An 18,411-nucleotide genomic window follows, 5' to 3' on the forward strand; every position below is an offset into this window, starting at 1 on the left:
AAATTTTAAAAAAAAAGTTACAATAACTGGTCATCATATAAACAAAAAAAACAATGATACCTGGACATTATGGGATCTAAAGAGAAACTGGCGATTAAGATTGGACTTCTCAATGAGATCCATATCAGTCACAAATACTAATCCTTCACTACCACATCCAACTCCCATCATAGAAAAGTTTTTTAACATTTCACAACCAATTGCACCAGCCCCTACCTTAAAAAAAAATAATTCATACTAACAATTGCACCAGCACCAACCTTAAAAAAAATTTATATTTTTAACTGCACCAGCTTCTAATATAAAAAAAAAGTTTTATTATTTATTTACACTTTGCTGATAAAAAAAAATTTACAGCCGTAACTTATAAAAAAATAACTACATGACCGAGGCTAGAAGAAGACAAATTTAGTCTTATCATTAAGCCCCAAATTTAGTCTTATCATTAAGCCCCAAGTTCATATTTACAAATGCACCAGCCCCTACCTTGAAAAGAAAATTCCTATTTACAATTGCACCAACTCCTACCTTGAAAAAAAACTTGTATTTACAATTGCACCAGCAATTAGGCACACAACAATAAGGTTGGTAATTTCAAATTAAATGTTTCATTGTTATTTTTATGCGCATACTTTATTTTTGTTGATGCATAAAACTTTGAAAATAAAAATAAACTAAAAAAACAGCCAAAAAGTGGAAATGAGTAGTAAAAATAAACCTATTGTTGATCTGACCATGAATATCACCACGCCTTAAAATATTTCCAAGATGCTAAACAAGCCTATAAGTACTGTCTACACTGTGATTAAGCATTTTTAAATGACTGGTCCTGTTAAGAGGAAGCTTAGTATTGGCTAAAAAATCAGTTTGAACTCCTCAATTGATCAAAGCTGTCAATGGTCAAATTTCTCGGAATCCAAAAGGCCAATGAGGAAAATGGCTAATAAGCTCTCAGTGAGTGAGCACACCATCAGAGAAAGGATTTTAAGGCAAACTCAAGAGCCAGGATTAAGAAACCCATTGGTTTCCCCGAGTGTCAAAGGAAAAAGATTTAAAAGATCAAAGAAACTTCTGAGCCTCTTTAAGAAGAGAATAATGACCACCCTTTTCCCAGATGAGAAATTGTTTACTGTTAATTCTAATTCAAACAGTAGAACCAATCATTTTATTAGTCACCAACCAGTCCAGGCAGTCCTAGAGCATGTTAAGTATACATTTAAGACCAAACATCCAGCTTCAGTTACAAGATTTGGCTTGGTTTCATCTAATGGTTTTAAAATACCTCCAGTTTTCATCAAACCTGGTCAGAAAATCAACACCAATGAGTACATTAGAATCCTGGAAAACCATGTCATACCCTGGATCGATGCCCACTACTCTCCAGACAACAATGCGGTATTCCAAAAAGATGGATATCACATACATTCACATACATCCCATAAGACCCAGAGGTGGTTTCAGGAGAACCTGCCAAAACAAGGGTCAAAAAAGTTATGGCCACCTAGATCTCTAGATTTGTCACCTCTTGAATAGTCATTTTGAATGTATGTAGAGTCAAAGGCTTGTCAACGTCCCCACAACAGTGTCAACTCCCTGAAGGCTGCCATCAAGGAGTGGAACAAGATGCCCAAGACTATATCCCAACTACTTGTTCCAGGTTCAGGAGTTGTCTTAAAGCTGTGAAATGATGTTGAGGGAGGACATATTGAATAAAAATGTGGTAAATGTCTTTCTGAACACGTTTTAATAAATGAAAATTTTGTTAGCTTTTATTCTAAATTAATTTTAGTCAAAAAAACATTTTTTACAAAATTTGCGGTCGCATACAGTATGTTCCCCTTTCAATGTTCACTTGTGAAAATTTCTAATTTTTTCTATAGTTCTTAAAGAAGGATGTTTAATTTTTAAACAATAAAAAATTTAATATTATAAAAGTGCTTTTTGGTAATGTTTTATTATAAGAAGAAACTTTTAAATATTCTTTTTTAAGTAAGACATTAAATAAAAATTTAAAAGATTTAAAAGAAATAATTTTTTTTTTGAACACATAAATAATGAAACTTACTACAAAATATTTGCTTGATTTAAGCTTTTGTTGAAAATCTTTACCAAACACAGCAACTTGTGCATCATAACGTGTGTTAGCTGGAGAACAGTTTTCTTCAGTAAGCAATGACTTATCTTCTGGCAGACTTTCCAAACTATCAAAATACAGCCATTGTTTTATTGGCATAAATTTTCCAGAACAAGCCTGAGAAAAAATAATAATAACTTTTTTAGTTTCAATTTTATCCTTAACATTCTGAAGTACGCTTTTTGGCGTTCTTGCTAGATCCTAAAGTACACCTTTTGGAATTTTTTAATATACCTATATATTTTACTCAAAAACTAAAGGTAGCATTGCATTAATGGGTTTCAATTTCAAACAACTGATCCATAGCAGTCTGGAAAAACAACAACTTTACATGGTTTTATTGTAAACTTTGCTTACATTTTCACTTTGAAAAACCAGATAAATTATGACCCCTAAGGTCACCGATCAACATGATCCTAAGTTAAAAACATTAAAGAGCTTAAAAGTAGTACGAATAATGTTTCTAATGATAAATAACTGATTTCTCATGATAGTATATATATTTTAGTCTATTTTTCTAACCTTGAAAAGTTCATTTAAACTTATGATTTGAAATCAAAAATGATATTTACACTTCTTATTAAGTTTGTTTTATAAACATTATTTATGTATAATTATATGTAAAAATTGCTATGCAACAAATTATGGTATGAATTATATGTAAAAATTGCATCATGTAATAAAGATATATTTAATTAAGGTATAACACTAGTACTCTATAGAAATGTATTTTATGTCCTTAGTGTCAATATATTTTCAAAGCAACAAGATTTTCCATACATTCTTAAGACATTTACTCATAGTTTTGTCATAACTATAAGTACAATTTTTTCAAAATAAGAAAAAAATGAAAGTGCTATTAGTATATATCTAAATAATTCTATTTAAATATGCTTATGGGATGTTAAAAAATTTAATTTTATTACCTACATAATGTTTCCGCCTGTTTTTGTTTTTAACAAACATCTTTTTATTAAAAAAAGGCTATATGAATTATTTATTAAAAACAAAGACCAAAAATTATAAATTTTATGATAGGTATAGTATCAATCTATATAAGTTATGTAAATATATTCATTCGCCTTTCAGAAAACTTTTACTTCAAGGTTTAGACAGCGATAACATAACAAAATCTCATTTTTAATATACCTACAACTTTAGCTAAAAATACTGCATGCTGAGTGGTCAAGCCTAAAAAATTGAGCAAAGTCTAAAGGTTAATAAAATTACAAATATAAAGAAATTACCTTCATGACTTCTTGCGCAGCCATTCCCCCAATTACTGCTTGCATAGGACATATATCTCCAGCAGCCTGGGATGCAAACTCACTTAATAATTGTTCATCAATCTGTTCTACCTAATAGAAATTTTGCTTACTTAAAACAATATTTTTTGGCTATTTAAGTGTTTAAACAAATGTTTATTAGTTGTTTGAATTGATAAATGTAATAATACTCACTTTTGCATCCACTTTGTCATTAACTTCCTTTGCAACTTCTAAGAATCTAGATACATCTACCTAAAATATTAAATAGCTATATTAAGAGATATTTTTGATAAAAAACGAATACTTATAATAATCAATTATCCAAATAAAAAACAAATTTGAGAAATTTATACTATTTTTTATTTGTTCAAATAAATAATAATATATAAACTTTTTCTTTTACCGTATTTAGAGTAATAATTCTTTTATATTATTTAGCAATCACTATCAAAAGATAATGAATCAAATTAATAAATATGTTTATTATCTTTTCATAGAAACTAATTACACTGCAACATAGGCAATGAGAGTTTTAACTGAACATGGGAGATTCCGATTTCAACTGAACAATATGAATCCTTTATATAATTTAATTACTTTCTTAATTTTAAAATTTAGAAATTTATTTAATCAAAAAAAAAAAAAAAAATTTTATTTGTTTGTAATTTCATTTAATATTTTGGATATGCCTTGTTTTTTGACATGTTTTTTGAAAATGGCAAATCGTATGCAAAACAAGTCTTGACAAAACAAATCTTGACAAAACAAATATTATTGAAAACAAGTCTTGACAAAACAAATATTATTGAAAACCATAGCTTAGCCATGACCCTAGCTAGAGACCTCGTTAAGAAGTGCTACCCTGTACATAATTTACAAACAAGATAGCAATTTAACTATGCATTCACAGGCCTTGTTTTAAAATGTTACGCATAGAGTGATTTACGTACGCCTTTAGCAATCTTAAGCAAGCAGCAAGCGATTTTGGTCAAACAAACCATTTTTTAACTTCTGAATCATTTGATAAAAGTAATTAATTTTAAAAAACCACATTAACTATTGAACAACGACTATGCAAAACATTTGTTACAAAAGTTTGAATGACAATGTTAGATAAAAGCGCTATTTCCTAATGAAAAAAAACTAAATTAAAAGTAAAATTTTTTTTTATTTTATTGTAATGATTGATTTTTTAACTTGAAAAACGCTAATACTTTAAGCTTGAAGCAAAGATCATAATCATATAATTTAATTCTGATAAAAAATATATGATTTACTTTAAAACTAATTTAATAAAAATATATAACTTTATTCTGATAAAAATATATATTTATAATTTAATTTTGATTTTAAAAATATATTTAAGTTTATTAAAATAAAAGTTAATGCTTGGGTCTAACTTAACTGTCAAATTTATTTAAAAATATTACTAAATATATTTAAATTGTATTTATTCTTAAAAAAAAAATTATTCATTTTTATTTTATTATTATTATTATTTTTTTGGTTTCCTCCCTAAACATTTTTTTTTACTCAAAATTAAATTTAAATAAACAGCTACATCAAAAATTTGCACAAAACGTAAGTTAAATTTTATTTTTATAATGCAAGTTAAATCGCAGCAATTATTTTTATTTTTGTGGTTTTGCCTTGTGGTTTTTCCAAATTTTATTTGCTTTTGAGTATGCTTCACAGTTAATCTTGTTTTGTACATAAATTTTCACTTTAGAGACATAATTTGTTTGTTCTTAATTAATTAATCTAATTTTAATTCTCTATTTTAATTAATTCTCTACATAATCAAAAACAAATAAGAGCCTTATTGTGATATTATAAAAAGTTATAACTTAACAAATCTTGAGTAATCCTTGATTAAAAAAAACTTCTTTAAATTTAGTTATAAAATAAAGCAGCATTAACACTGTAAAATTTAACTCGTAGAAGTGTATAAGTATTTAGTTGAGTAATTAAAAAACGCCTTTTGAAGAAAAACATTCTTTTTATACATTAAATGAGTTTTGTTTTGAACTTAATGTTTTAATTACTATTTATAAAACAAAGATTTTTAGCACTTTGCATTTCTTATTGTTCAATGATGCATGTTAAAAACATATTTAATTAAAAAGATCATTTGTTTAGCTTTCTATTGATATATAGTTTGTTATGCTTTCAATGAGATTTATATTCGAATTTTAATTAGTTGTCAATGTTATGCCATCCAAATTTTATTCAAAAAAATGTGCGATCGCTGCGTAATGAATGTTGTTATTAACAGCTGATGGCGAAAGAGTTAACCTTATGAAAGTTTAGTTAACAGCATTTATTTGCTAAACTTTTCATTGGGTACTAGTATTATCGAAATTCTTATTTAATCATGTGAGAATATATTTAATGAAATTAATTCTGTACAATTGTCAAGATTGCAAAAAAGTGTAGCATTATCGAGTAAATTTTAAAATTGAAATCATTTAATGAAAAACTTTTTATGGTCAAATTTGGCAGTTCTTTGATTTGTAATTTTAAGGACAGGTTTTAATGTAAAATACTTGCCAAATACGACAAATTATATTGGGAAATATTATAACGCACTTGACTAAATGATAAAGTCTGTAGATTGCGGCGTATATTTTAAAGACTTTGAGAGATTGGCTTACATGGAGACGGCAAGCTTCAAATAAAACAGCAAAGTTTGTTTTTCTTGGTATACATTTATTATTTTGTATTATATATATATATATATATATATATATATATATATATATATATATATATATATATATATATATATATATATATATATATATATATATATATATATATATATATATATATATATATGTTTGTGTACCACAAAATTTGAAATCAATTTTTGAAAGCTTTTTTCTCAACCAATTTTGCTCAAATTTTGCACACTTAATTATTTTCGATGACAATACAAGGAAATGGAAAAATGTGACCAAAAAAAGTTAATTAAGTTAACAAAAATTTAATTTGTATTTCCCCATACATTTTATTTATTTGATATGAATTGCGTATTACGTCACAAAAATCATTGATTTGCAAATTATTTGCAGTTTCGAAGACATTAAAGTGCAGCGATTCAAAACCTATTGTTTTAAGTTATTAAGTAATAAGTCTTAAGTTATTAAGTTAAAAACCTATTGTTTTAAGTTATTAAGTTAATAAGTCTTAAATTGTTAAGTTAAAAAAGAAAAACTTAGTAAAAACAGTAATTTTTAAATTAAAAAAAAAAAAAACAGTAATTTTTCCTTCTACAAAAGATAACAAAAAAAGAATTTCTAGGCCCAATAGAATTCTGCTTGCATATAGCATGGATTTGAAAAAAGAATTTTTTTTTGATTTACTAGTTCTTATTGTCGGCTAACTAATTCAAAATAAAAAAAACCTAAAAAATCAAAAATCTCTCCATTATAGATTAAAATATGTGAAAGTAACTAAAAAATTTTTTGTTTTAAGAAGTGTTTTTGTTTACAAGAATTTTTTTCACAAATAGATTTAAAATTTTTGTTTCTTTTAATTCTATACTAGCTGGAGTTACCCGGTGTTGCCCGGGCCAATATTTAAACTGGCTTACCTGATATCTGTACACAAAAATGGGCCCAAAAAATGGTCCCCACTGACTCCGGGGTCAGGGGGCCCATTTTTGGGCCCCCTGGGGTCAAACCCAGCAGGGTCAAAACCCAGCTAAGGGGGTCAAAACCCAGCTAAGAACCTTCTCCCCCTCGAGGACTACCCCCATGCCAAATTTCATATAGATCGGTCCGGCGGTTTGGATTTCTATAGAGAACAAACAAACAAACACACACACAAACACACATTGCCCTTTATATATATTAAGATTATGCTCTTGTGACATAAGTTTTATTTATGAACATAAAGTACGTTTACAAATACTTTTACTGGTAACTGATAAAATCTATCTATAAATTCTTTATTAAAAATAGTTTATAAATATGTAAAAAATAAACAAATTGTGTTAAAGCATGTAAAAGACTATTACGTTATTATATGATAGTTTTAGGACAAAATTTATAAGGAAATATAATCTTTTTTAAATATTAGATTTCATCAATAATTTTTCTTATTTTTATAGTTTGAATGACTTTTAAAGTGGTTTAATATTAAACTTAATTACAATGAGGTACTTTAACTTTTAACAATATAAATATCAAAGTTGAGTTAAGTTACATTTATTAGCGCTAAGGATATTTTTTGTGCAATGAAATCTTGTAACAAGGCCGCTAGCTATAGAGAGTATTTTGAGAACCACAACCAAGCCCTGGCCTTAAGGGTTAGGGCCAGGTTTCGGTACACACGTCCGCCAAAATAACTATGATCCAAAAATGAGAACAATAAAAAGAGTAAAAAAATTACTGAACCCATAAAAAACACTTGTGCATTTCATAGCACATAATATAATACCTAGAAAACAAAGAGCTCAGCTTACACACTATTTATTAACCAACATCTGGAAAAACTCTCTAAGAATGACTGGTAAAAATATTTTTAGTCTATGGTTTTTCAACGTTATGTAATAATATTACAGCATAAAGATGACTTAATACTATTATTCATTTTTCTATTCAAAAATACTTTTGAAAACAAAAATTTTTAATTTTTTTATAATCAACTTATTGCTACCTTATTTCTTGGTTTGGGCAGAAGACCTGTTAATTCTTTATATTCATGAAGAGCCTAAAAATAAAATTATTGAAGTTATAAATACATATTAAAAATATAAAAATGTTTTAGCATGATACAAAAAAAAAAGTTCACACAGAAAATTTAAGCACAAAATGAGGAACGGTTTCCACAATATTGCAATTTTAATACTGACCTAGTTTTCTAAAATGACCCAGTTATTGTGATGGTTTAAAAAAATATTTTCTTTAACAAAATAAAAATTAACAAAAATATGAAAATAAGTATCTAAAATGCTTAAAAATTAGGAAAATCAACTTAAATTGCTTAACTTTGGGGTCCAATACCTCAAAAAACCAGTACAAAAACATTTTTTTTTTTTTTTGCTTATAATATTTTAAGTTTCTTTTAATTTTACTTCGCCACAAAAAATCTAACTGGAAAAACAACAAAAACACACAGAATTATAACTTCAAAGCTATACCACTTTTTCCATTAATTATTAAAAAAAAACTTGCAAATAGAGTTCTAATAAAATATTAAATTTGGTTTATAGACTACAAGAAGATGTTATATTTGAAGAAGTTATACATATTTAGGTGTGACAATTAGCTTAGAGGTCATCCATAAATGATGTCAGTAAATATAAGGTGGGAGGGACTGCTGGAACGTTTGAAACTAATTGACAATGGGGAGGGGGGTGTTGAGGCCAAAATGATGTCAATTTAAATTATATTTTTAGTTTTAATGAGCAGATTTTAATGGTATTTACATCTACTAAATGGTATAGAAATGATGTTTTGTTTGTGGGAAAATTAATATTAAATGCGGGGAACTTGATATTATATTTTACTAAATTATTTATAATATAGTATTATAAATTAATATAATAAGTTTCCCAGAGACATTAAATATATAACAACTACTAACGTAAATAAAAATTACTATAGTTTTATTAATATATTACCATTTGACTGAAAATCAAGTTATGTTAGAAATATTAACTCTTTGTATATAAAATTCACAATCGTTATTCGCTCCCTAGCGGATTATAAAATGTGGTTCAAAGTAAACTCATAAAAGTAAACTCATAAATTTGTCATTTTTTGAAATTAAATTGTCGTTATTTCAAATACGAAACTCTAATTGCTCTCTTGTTGATTGTAAAACGTGACGCAATGCAAACACATAAAGTCTATTGAAAATTCGAAACGCTAATTTCTCCCTTGCGGGTTGAAGAAACTCTTTTAAAAAGCTTGCGCTAACGATGAGCAAAACCATTATTCTAATTGTGATGTAAACAATACTAACAAATCAATATTAAAATATGGATAAAACCGCATTACTTAACTTATTGATGGTCTCGTATGGAAATGCTCATCCCAATAAAAAAAGGCTAATATCCAGAAAGAAGTCCATAGTATATGGAATTCATTAAAAGAAGAGAAACTGGTGCATAAGGATCTTGAATCAAGAGTAATGTATTTAATCAATTTATTTAATGAAAAAACAATGAAGTTCAAGAGCAAACAGATATCATTTTAGACTGTTAGAAGCTCTTACTTTACTCTAATTAGAGCAAAATTTCTTCCGCCACCTGTCCCTGTCAACCAAACATGAGATGGGCTCAATGCAGTAGATGTCTCAATAGGAGCAAAAGAGTTGTTTCCATTATGCTCATCGCATCAAACATTGAAAGTATCCTTCTTCGTACTGCCAAAGGATTTCCAATTTTGCCGTATGATGCGTAAAGAAACCATCGACTGTCATTAGAAGTAGATCAACCTCTTCTTTTCAAGCCGATTATGTATATTTCTCTCCATGGTTTGTCCGCTGATGAAAGACGTCGGTCAGAGGTTCTTCAGGTAATGATAGCTTTGCTATGTTTGTTAATATTGTATTTGTTAGAATTTTACTCTTAATTAGTACTTGCACTATTGTAAATATCCTTGAAATGTTAACAACTAATTTCAAGATTTGATTTGAATATAATTTACAAAAGAAATCCTATTTTCTGTAAAAAAGTTAATTATATCCAAATATATTTCTTTATTATTTAGAGCATTGAAACTCTCGATGAATTGACATCTGAGATGAACAAAATTAGGTTTGCAATCAGCAAGAACGCCCTCTATACTCGTCTACTTCCGAGATGTTACGGGACATTAGAAGGCCAAAGGCCTGTCAAAACAGTCTCTGTTAAATTGATCAGTCCTCAGAATGAATCTCATTTAAAACATGTTGACGGACTCTTTTGCAGTTCAGCTATAAAATGTGGAAGAAGTTTGTTCTATTTTAGAACTATATGAAGTGTGTTTCATTAGCCAAGACGACAAGGCTAGAGTGCCAATTGGAATCATACCAGCCAAAAAACAGGCGCCGTTGTTGATGCATTTGGAGTACCGGGTAACTCTCCCGGACCACGACTGGGTCCTGGCTTCTAAACACAAGCTTATACCATCTGTATACGCTGGAATTACGATCAAAAAAGATGGTCTCGGAAAAACAGATGCTATAACTTATTCTGGTCCTACCTAAGCTGCTGTTCGATCAGAAAAACGCGCATCCTCGAGCGCCTTCACTCATAGATTAGACTTTCAGCGGCTCTTGGATATCAAAGAATTCGACTCTAATACCAGAGATCCTCAAACTATTATGGTTAAGCCTATTGTTGTGTTTAGCGTCAATGGAGGACCCGACGAAAATCCCAGAAAGTAATTGAAATCAGGATTCACCATTTCTTGAAGAATAACCTTGACGCTCTTTTTATCATGAAGAACGCTCTAGGTTCATGACGAACCTAGGTATCATGACGAACCTAGGTATCATGACAAACCTTTTATCATGACGAACGCAGTGCATTTAACAGAGCTGAGCGACGAATGGGACCTCTAAGTAAAGAATTATCTGGAGTGATTCCTCCGCACAAACATTATGGAAACCATCTTGATTCTCAAGGTAATTGCATTGACAAAAGTTAATTTGTAAAAATATTAATATAATTTTAAACTTATAATAACCAACATATCTTTTTAAATCAGGCAGGACAATAGATGAAAATTTAGAAAAACAGAACTTTGGTTTTGCTGGACAGGCTTAGGCTGATATTTGGTCTGATCTACAAATTGACGGTTATCCAACCATTGCAGAGTATATTGATCCAGACAAATCAGAGATAGAGTCAAGGAGCCTTTTATTACAAGATCAACGTTGGGTTGCCGATCATCTTCGTACAAGTCAATATTTAACTCAAATTGTGAAATATGAAAATCGTTCATTTGTCGGACTATTAGAAGCTCTTACTTTACTCTAATTAGAGCAAGATTTCTTCCGCTACCTGTCCCTGTCAACCAAACGAGAGACGGGCTCAAAGCAGTAGATGGCTTAGAAGGAGCAAAAGAGTTGTTTCCATCATCCGCCTTTATGCTCATCGCATCAAACATTGAAAGTATTCTTCCTCGTACTGCCATAGGATTTTCAATTTTGCCGTATGATGCGTTTTGTCCATCAATTTAGTCTAGCCAAGCTGATAAAATCTGTAAAAAGTGCAATATCTACTTTGCCTCTCAAGCTATGTTGAAAAAGCACGCTTCTATCCATTCTTCTGCTATAATACTCCCTCTAATCAAAAGGGTCCAACCTGTTCGTATCACTGCCAAGCGTCAGACAGAATTTTTGGCAGTCATTGCCTTGCAGAAGAGTTCGGAAACTGCTGAATGGTTAGATGAAAATGAAGTTGACGCAACGAATTTGATTGTACCTCAAGAATATGATATTCTTTTAGAGCGCGGAGAGCATTCACTCCCTATTGTTTCAATCAATAATCACTTTAACAACCCATGGCAAGAATATATTAAAGATATATAATACTATTTGCTTAGTTGATTATTTAATGAGATATTGACTATTATATAATATAATTTGATGAGATCTACTATTATATAAATGTATAATTTAGTCAGAAAAAAAATCAATGGTTTTTAAGCATTTTTATTGTTTTTTAGGGGGAGAGTACACAAAAACTGACATCATATATAATGGGGGATTGGCCAAAAATTGACAAAGTTTTTTTTTAAAAAGGGGGGAGGGGGAGTCAAAAAACTGAGAAAAAACACTGACATCATTTATGGATGACCCCTAAGTAATTAATTATTTTGAAACATCTTTTATTTTATAATGTAAGTTTTTTTACTTTCAAAAGTAAGTTATGTAAAAAATGATTACATTAAAAAGTAATTCAGCTTTTTTTTGGCCATTCTAAAAAATATTTTTGTCTGAGATTTTTATTAGGGGTCATCCAAAAAGTACGCCACACCAAATTCAACTTTTAAAGAAAAGTACTATTATTTGCTCTCTTGGCCGAGATTTTCATTCAACATAAAGCACTTATGAATTTAATTACTTTAAATCTCTGTGTGGAAACCAATAATATCCAACTTTTATTTTAATTCTAACTTTTGTGTGATTTACTTTACAAATAAAGTACATCACAGTAAATTTACCTGTGAACTAAATCAAAACAACTAGTTTAGTTAATCCAGATAAATTACTCAATTATTAAATATATTTCAGGCCATGTTTTAAAGCGTTACATGTAGAGCAATTTACATACGCCTTAAGCAATTTTACATAAGCAGTAAGCGACTTTTTATCATTTTTTAACTTTTAAATTATTCTATAAGCAGTAAGATAAAAGAAGTTATTAATTTAAAAAAAAATCATATTAACTTTTGAATGGCAAAAATATCATTCAAAAGTTAATGTGAATGACATAAATGTCATTCAACATAAATATAAAAATATTTGTTACAAAAGTTTGAATGACAATGTTATATAAAAGCCTTATTTCCTAATGAAAAAAAAAAACAATTAAAAGTAAAAATTTTTGTATTTTATTGTATACGATTGATTTTTTTGCTTGAAAAACACTAATACTTTAAGCTTGAAGCAAAGATCATAATAATATAATTTAATTCTGATAAAAAATACATGATTTAATTTAAAACTAATTTAATAGAAATATATACTTTTATTCTGATAAAAAAAATATATAATTTAATTTTGATTTTAAAAACATATTTAAGTTTATTAAATTAAAAGTTAATGCTTGGGTCTAACTTAACTGTCAAATTTATTTAAAAATATTACTAAATATTTTTAAATTTTGATTATACAAAAATTAGCTCATTTTAATTACAATTGTTTGTTCAGTTTCTTTCCTAAACGCTTTTTTTTTACTCAAAATTAAATTTTAAATAAAGGGCTGCATTAAAAATTTGCACAAAACATAAGTTAAATTATTTTTTTTATAGCGCAAGGTAAATTATTTTTCAATAATGATAAGTACAGCGATGTAATTTTAACAAATGATGTTAGGAAAAATAATCTTTGCTTTCACAAAAAAATTTTTAATAAAAAATCATTTGTAGTTGAATAGCCACAATTAGAAATTTAAGTAATATAATCATTTAAAAATTCAAAAATTTAACATATTTTAATTCTTTAATGCAAATGTTGAGAAAAGAAAGAAATTTGTTAATATAAAACATTTTTAAAAATTTAATATTAAAATAACAAAAAATAAACATTCCCTTATAGTAATAATAAAAAAGAAGTTAAATAATATTTAACACATTTTGCAGTAATTAATATTATTGCAGTAATCTAAAAAAGTTAATGTCTTTAAAAAATAAAAAAATAAAGAGAATTTTATGAAGTCAAATTCAAATTAGGCTATTGCATCAGGCATTTTTTCTTTAAAACAAGGCGTATATTTAATATGATCGAAAACATATACTTGCAAAAATTAACCATAGAAATATTTCTATTTATATCTTATATGTTTTTAACACATAATAAGCTTTTATCTAAAAATTATTTTAACAAGGAATTTCGAATAGAAAATGAAAAATACAATTTCACTTTTTTAATATTTTAATAAATGTACATTTGTGTTTTGTTCAGACCTCTGGTGTAGTGTTTATCTACATGTATTTTACTATTGGAATACCTTGTTCAGTGTGTATATATGTATGTTTGTGTTAAGTCGACTGTAAGTTCCTGTATATTTATTTGATTATTATTTATTAATAAAATTTCATTAAAAACAATTGCTGTTAAAAGTATTGTTTTATAATATCAATCATACAAATTGTTTTGAAAGATTTACATTGAAAAAATAAAAAAATATACATACTTTTAAAATAATAAAAATCTATATATATATATATATATATATATATATATATATATATATAATATATATATATATATATATATATATATATATATATATATATATATATATATATATATATATATATATATATATATAATTTACTAAACTTTATATAAATTTTAATAAAACTTCCTTAACTTTAAAAAAAAAATTTAATTTTCTTTTTATAAACAATCAATAATCACTTTGTTTGTTTAAAAGTGTTTTGCTAATATAGAAAAATTTGATAACAAAAGATTAATGTGATGAAGTTAATTATTTAAACATATTGAAACTTATTTTTTCAGACATTCATAAAAAATTAAAAAAATACATAAATTTGAATGAAATTTGAAAAAATTTAAAAAATACATAAATTTGAATGTCTTCAAAACATTTTAACACCAATGATCAAATTGTGGAAGCTAAATATAATATACGTGGCCAGGATTAAAGTGCGATCACACCCGACCAAGCATGACATTTAGATTTATTTTTATGTTTGAAAATATTTTTTAGTGATTTCTTGAAAAAGTTTTGAAACTATAGTTCTGTGTTTTGTTATTTTTCCAGATATTTTGTGGCAAGTTAGACTTGAAATAAAAATGTTAAAAGCAAAATAAAATTTACACAGGGGTAATTTGAGATATTGGAGATATTAAATAAGTAATCTTATAAATGATTTGTTCAATCTTTTATCTTTTTGTTTTAATTTTCATATAAAAGTATACAACAAATGAAAATGTAGAGTGTACTTGAAATGCTAAGTGAAGTTGTGAAGATCTGTCAAATTTTGCATAATCTGTTACAAGATATTCTGGGTTCTTTATTGATTCCCTGAGACTTTTCTATTAAAAAAAAAATATATATCAACATAAAAAGACTTAATGTTTTCCAATCGCATTATTAAATTAACAAATGTTAGGAAGTACTTACAAAATTTACTGTTACAGGCATTTTCACTTGAGAAACAATACCACCACGTTCATAAGGTGATAAATGTGTAGTATCACCAATACTAAATGTATAAGGGCCTAGAACTTTGATCTTAAGTGGAACACAGCCATTTAACTCTGTCATGCCTTCAACCTCAGTAAAAGTTACATAATCACCATCTTCAAAACCATGTCTTGTTTCTTCTAAACAAGTAACCACTCCTTCAGAATCTTTTGTTATAGATGCAATCATATTGCTAATCACTTGTTCACCATTATTGTCAGTAACAATAAAATTGTTGCCAAAATCACAAAACAAAACACTAAAGAAATAATTTTTTTATTTTTTTCAATCAATGTATATACACATATATATAAACTTATGTGTGTGTGTGTGTGTATATATATATATGCTTCCGCAGGAATGGCAGGCTATATATATATATATATAAATATATATATAAATATATATATATATATAAATATATATATATATATAAATATATATATATATAAATATATATATATATATATATATATATTTTTGAATATAAAGCATAAAAAACAGCTGCGTACAAACTAAATTTATTCTTTGTAATATTTCGATCTGCTTTTGCACAGATCGTCATCAGACGTAAAATATAATACAAAAAAAAAAAAAAAAAAAAAAAAAAACGTTACAAATAAAATAGCAATAAAATCAGAGTACGATCAACGCAAAGTTAGAGAATCACTTGAAATTAATTACGCCTCAACATACCAAGAAATAAAAAATGCTCCAATACTTCTGAACCGTGACAATGGCATTAAAATTTCTACAAACAGTTGGAGATCTCTGTTTCAAAAAATTATCCAAAAAAAGGAGTCAAATAATATTTGCTAGTTTTATATTTACGTTATTATGTAATCATTTATGGCTTCTTTTTAATGTCTTCTTTGACGTTTTTAAGTAATATTTGTAACGGTTTTTTTTTTTTTTTTTTTTTTTTTGTATTATATTTTACGTCTGATGACGATCTGTGCAAAAGCAGATCAAAATATTACGAAGAATAAATTTAGTTTGTACGCAGCTGTTTTTTATGCTTTATATTCAAAAATATATATATATATTCACCTACAACAAGATATGACATTGAAACATATATATATATATATATATATATATATATATATATATATATATATATATATATATATATATATATATATATATATATATATATATATATTCTAATTAATAAGACAAATTTTTTAATTTTTGTTAAAATCATTTATTTAATAAATACAGGTTTCGACTATATTATAGCCATCATCAGTTAAAATATATTAAAATGGTTAAATCAAATTAGTAAAATTAAGTTGAATTAATACAATAAAAATGCAATTAAATAATGTAACAAATGTTTTAAAAAGATAAAAGAACCTTTTATGTTAAAAGGAACTAGATTAAAATTGTCATTTTTAAATGGTTCATTTGTTTATTAATAGTGGGTTATTCCCACTCTATGTACATGCTTTCTTTGAGTTTTAATATAAATTTGATGGAGGCCGAATCCAAAATTAAAAAATTAACATGATTAAAACTATTATAACAGCTTTTATTTGAAGAATATGTTTATAAATCTGTGAGTTTTTATCCTGTTTTTTGTGCTTGATTATTTGTGTCTTTAAATGGTGAGTAGCTTCGCCAATATAACAGGATTTACAGCCTGTGTACATTCAAATTTATAGACAACGAATGAATTAAAGTCTGTGTACATTCAAATTTATAGACAACGAATGAATTAAAGTCTGTAGGAAAGGGATCTTTTGCGGAAAAAATTTTGAAATTTTAAATGAAGTAAAAACCAATTTTACAGTAACCGATTTACAATATCTTTTAATGATTGCGTTTAGTCTACTAAATCTTAAAATTAGTAAAAGCGATTTAAAAAAACTCTTCAATTTTGCAACATCTCAAACTCATTTTCTCTTCAAAGGACAAATTTATGACCAAAATGATGGTGTTGCTATGGGTTCTCCCTTAGCACCTGTTCTTGCTAATCTTTTCATGGGAAATTTTGAAGATAAATGGCTCAAATCATATAATGGAGAAAAACCAGCTTTTTATAAACGGTATGTAGATGACATTTTTGGTGCTTTCACTTCCGAAAATCACGCCGATTTATTTTTGAAGTATATCAATAATAAACATAATTCTATTACAATGGAAAAAGAAATTCAATCAAAAATACCATTTTTGGACCTAACTCTAAATAAAACAATATATATATATATATATATATAAAAATATATATATATATATATATATATATATATATATATATATATATATATATATATATAAATATATATATATAAATATATATATATATATATATATATATATATAATATATATATATAAATATATATATATATATATATATATATATAAATATAAATATATATATATGTGTGTATATACAGACATATACATATAGCGTGTTTCACAGCGAAAAAAGTTAAACTAGTTAATTTTCAATCCTTTTTCTAGTCAATTTTTAATAGATGAGTATTGAAGTAGAATCAAAAAAGTTTATTAAAAATATATTCTTAATAATAAAATTACTTATTACTATAATAATAAAGTTACTTATCAAATGTGTTTTTATGGTTCTGAAAGTCATTGTACTTTATGACATATAATAAAAAATGAATCATTATAAAACGTTAATTTTACCATGAGTTTAATGGCATAATCTAAATTATTTTATTCTGCAAATGGAGCTGGTATCTTCAATTTATTGTTAGTGAAATATTTTACTTTTTTTATAAAGAAAATTTCAAGAAATTAACGAAAGAACTTTTGCAATTTTCATGTAACATAAGTTAAAAAATACACAATAAAGTTATGTTTTCCAAAAGCTTTGTCAAAAAAACTTAAGTTTTTTAAAAATACATGCAAGCCTTCTCAGAAGACGCATGGGGTTTTTTGTCTTATATGTCCACACACAATTTTTTTGTTTTGTTTTTTGTTTTTTTTAAACATCTTCACTTCCAACAAGGCTGCAAGCAACCACTAATTAGAGTTGAAAGTTACTGGAAGAGAAATGATGAAGATTGTAGAGCAAGATAATAATTGACAGACGACTTAAAGGATTGCAAATTATATGAATCAGGTAAGCAAGATGAAGGAAGTGAATTCCAAAGGACT

At 26.5% G+C, this 18,411-nt stretch overlaps 1 protein-coding gene across 1 annotated transcript in view; it reads right to left on the reverse strand.

The window, feature by feature from the left end:
• Positions 1 to 18,411, reverse strand: part of LOC100215063 (ubiquitin-like modifier-activating enzyme 1) — a 72,572-nt gene that overhangs the window by 39,757 nt on the left and 14,404 nt on the right. The window contains exons 5-11 of the mRNA XM_065813487.1: positions 15,218 to 15,539; positions 15,037 to 15,129; positions 8,065 to 8,118; positions 3,595 to 3,654; positions 3,382 to 3,492; positions 2,066 to 2,251; positions 61 to 216 (exon numbers count right to left, since the gene is read on the reverse strand). Coding sequence (XP_065669559.1) covers positions 61 to 216; positions 2,066 to 2,251; positions 3,382 to 3,492; positions 3,595 to 3,654; positions 8,065 to 8,118; positions 15,037 to 15,129; positions 15,218 to 15,539 — 982 coding nt within the window. The remainder of the gene's footprint in view (positions 1 to 60; positions 217 to 2,065; positions 2,252 to 3,381; positions 3,493 to 3,594; positions 3,655 to 8,064; positions 8,119 to 15,036; positions 15,130 to 15,217; positions 15,540 to 18,411) is intronic.

Source organism: Hydra vulgaris, chromosome 12 (assembly GCF_038396675.1).
Source record: "Hydra vulgaris chromosome 12, alternate assembly HydraT2T_AEP".
In the NCBI taxonomy this organism is placed as follows: Eukaryota; Metazoa; Cnidaria; class Hydrozoa; order Anthoathecata; family Hydridae; genus Hydra; species Hydra vulgaris.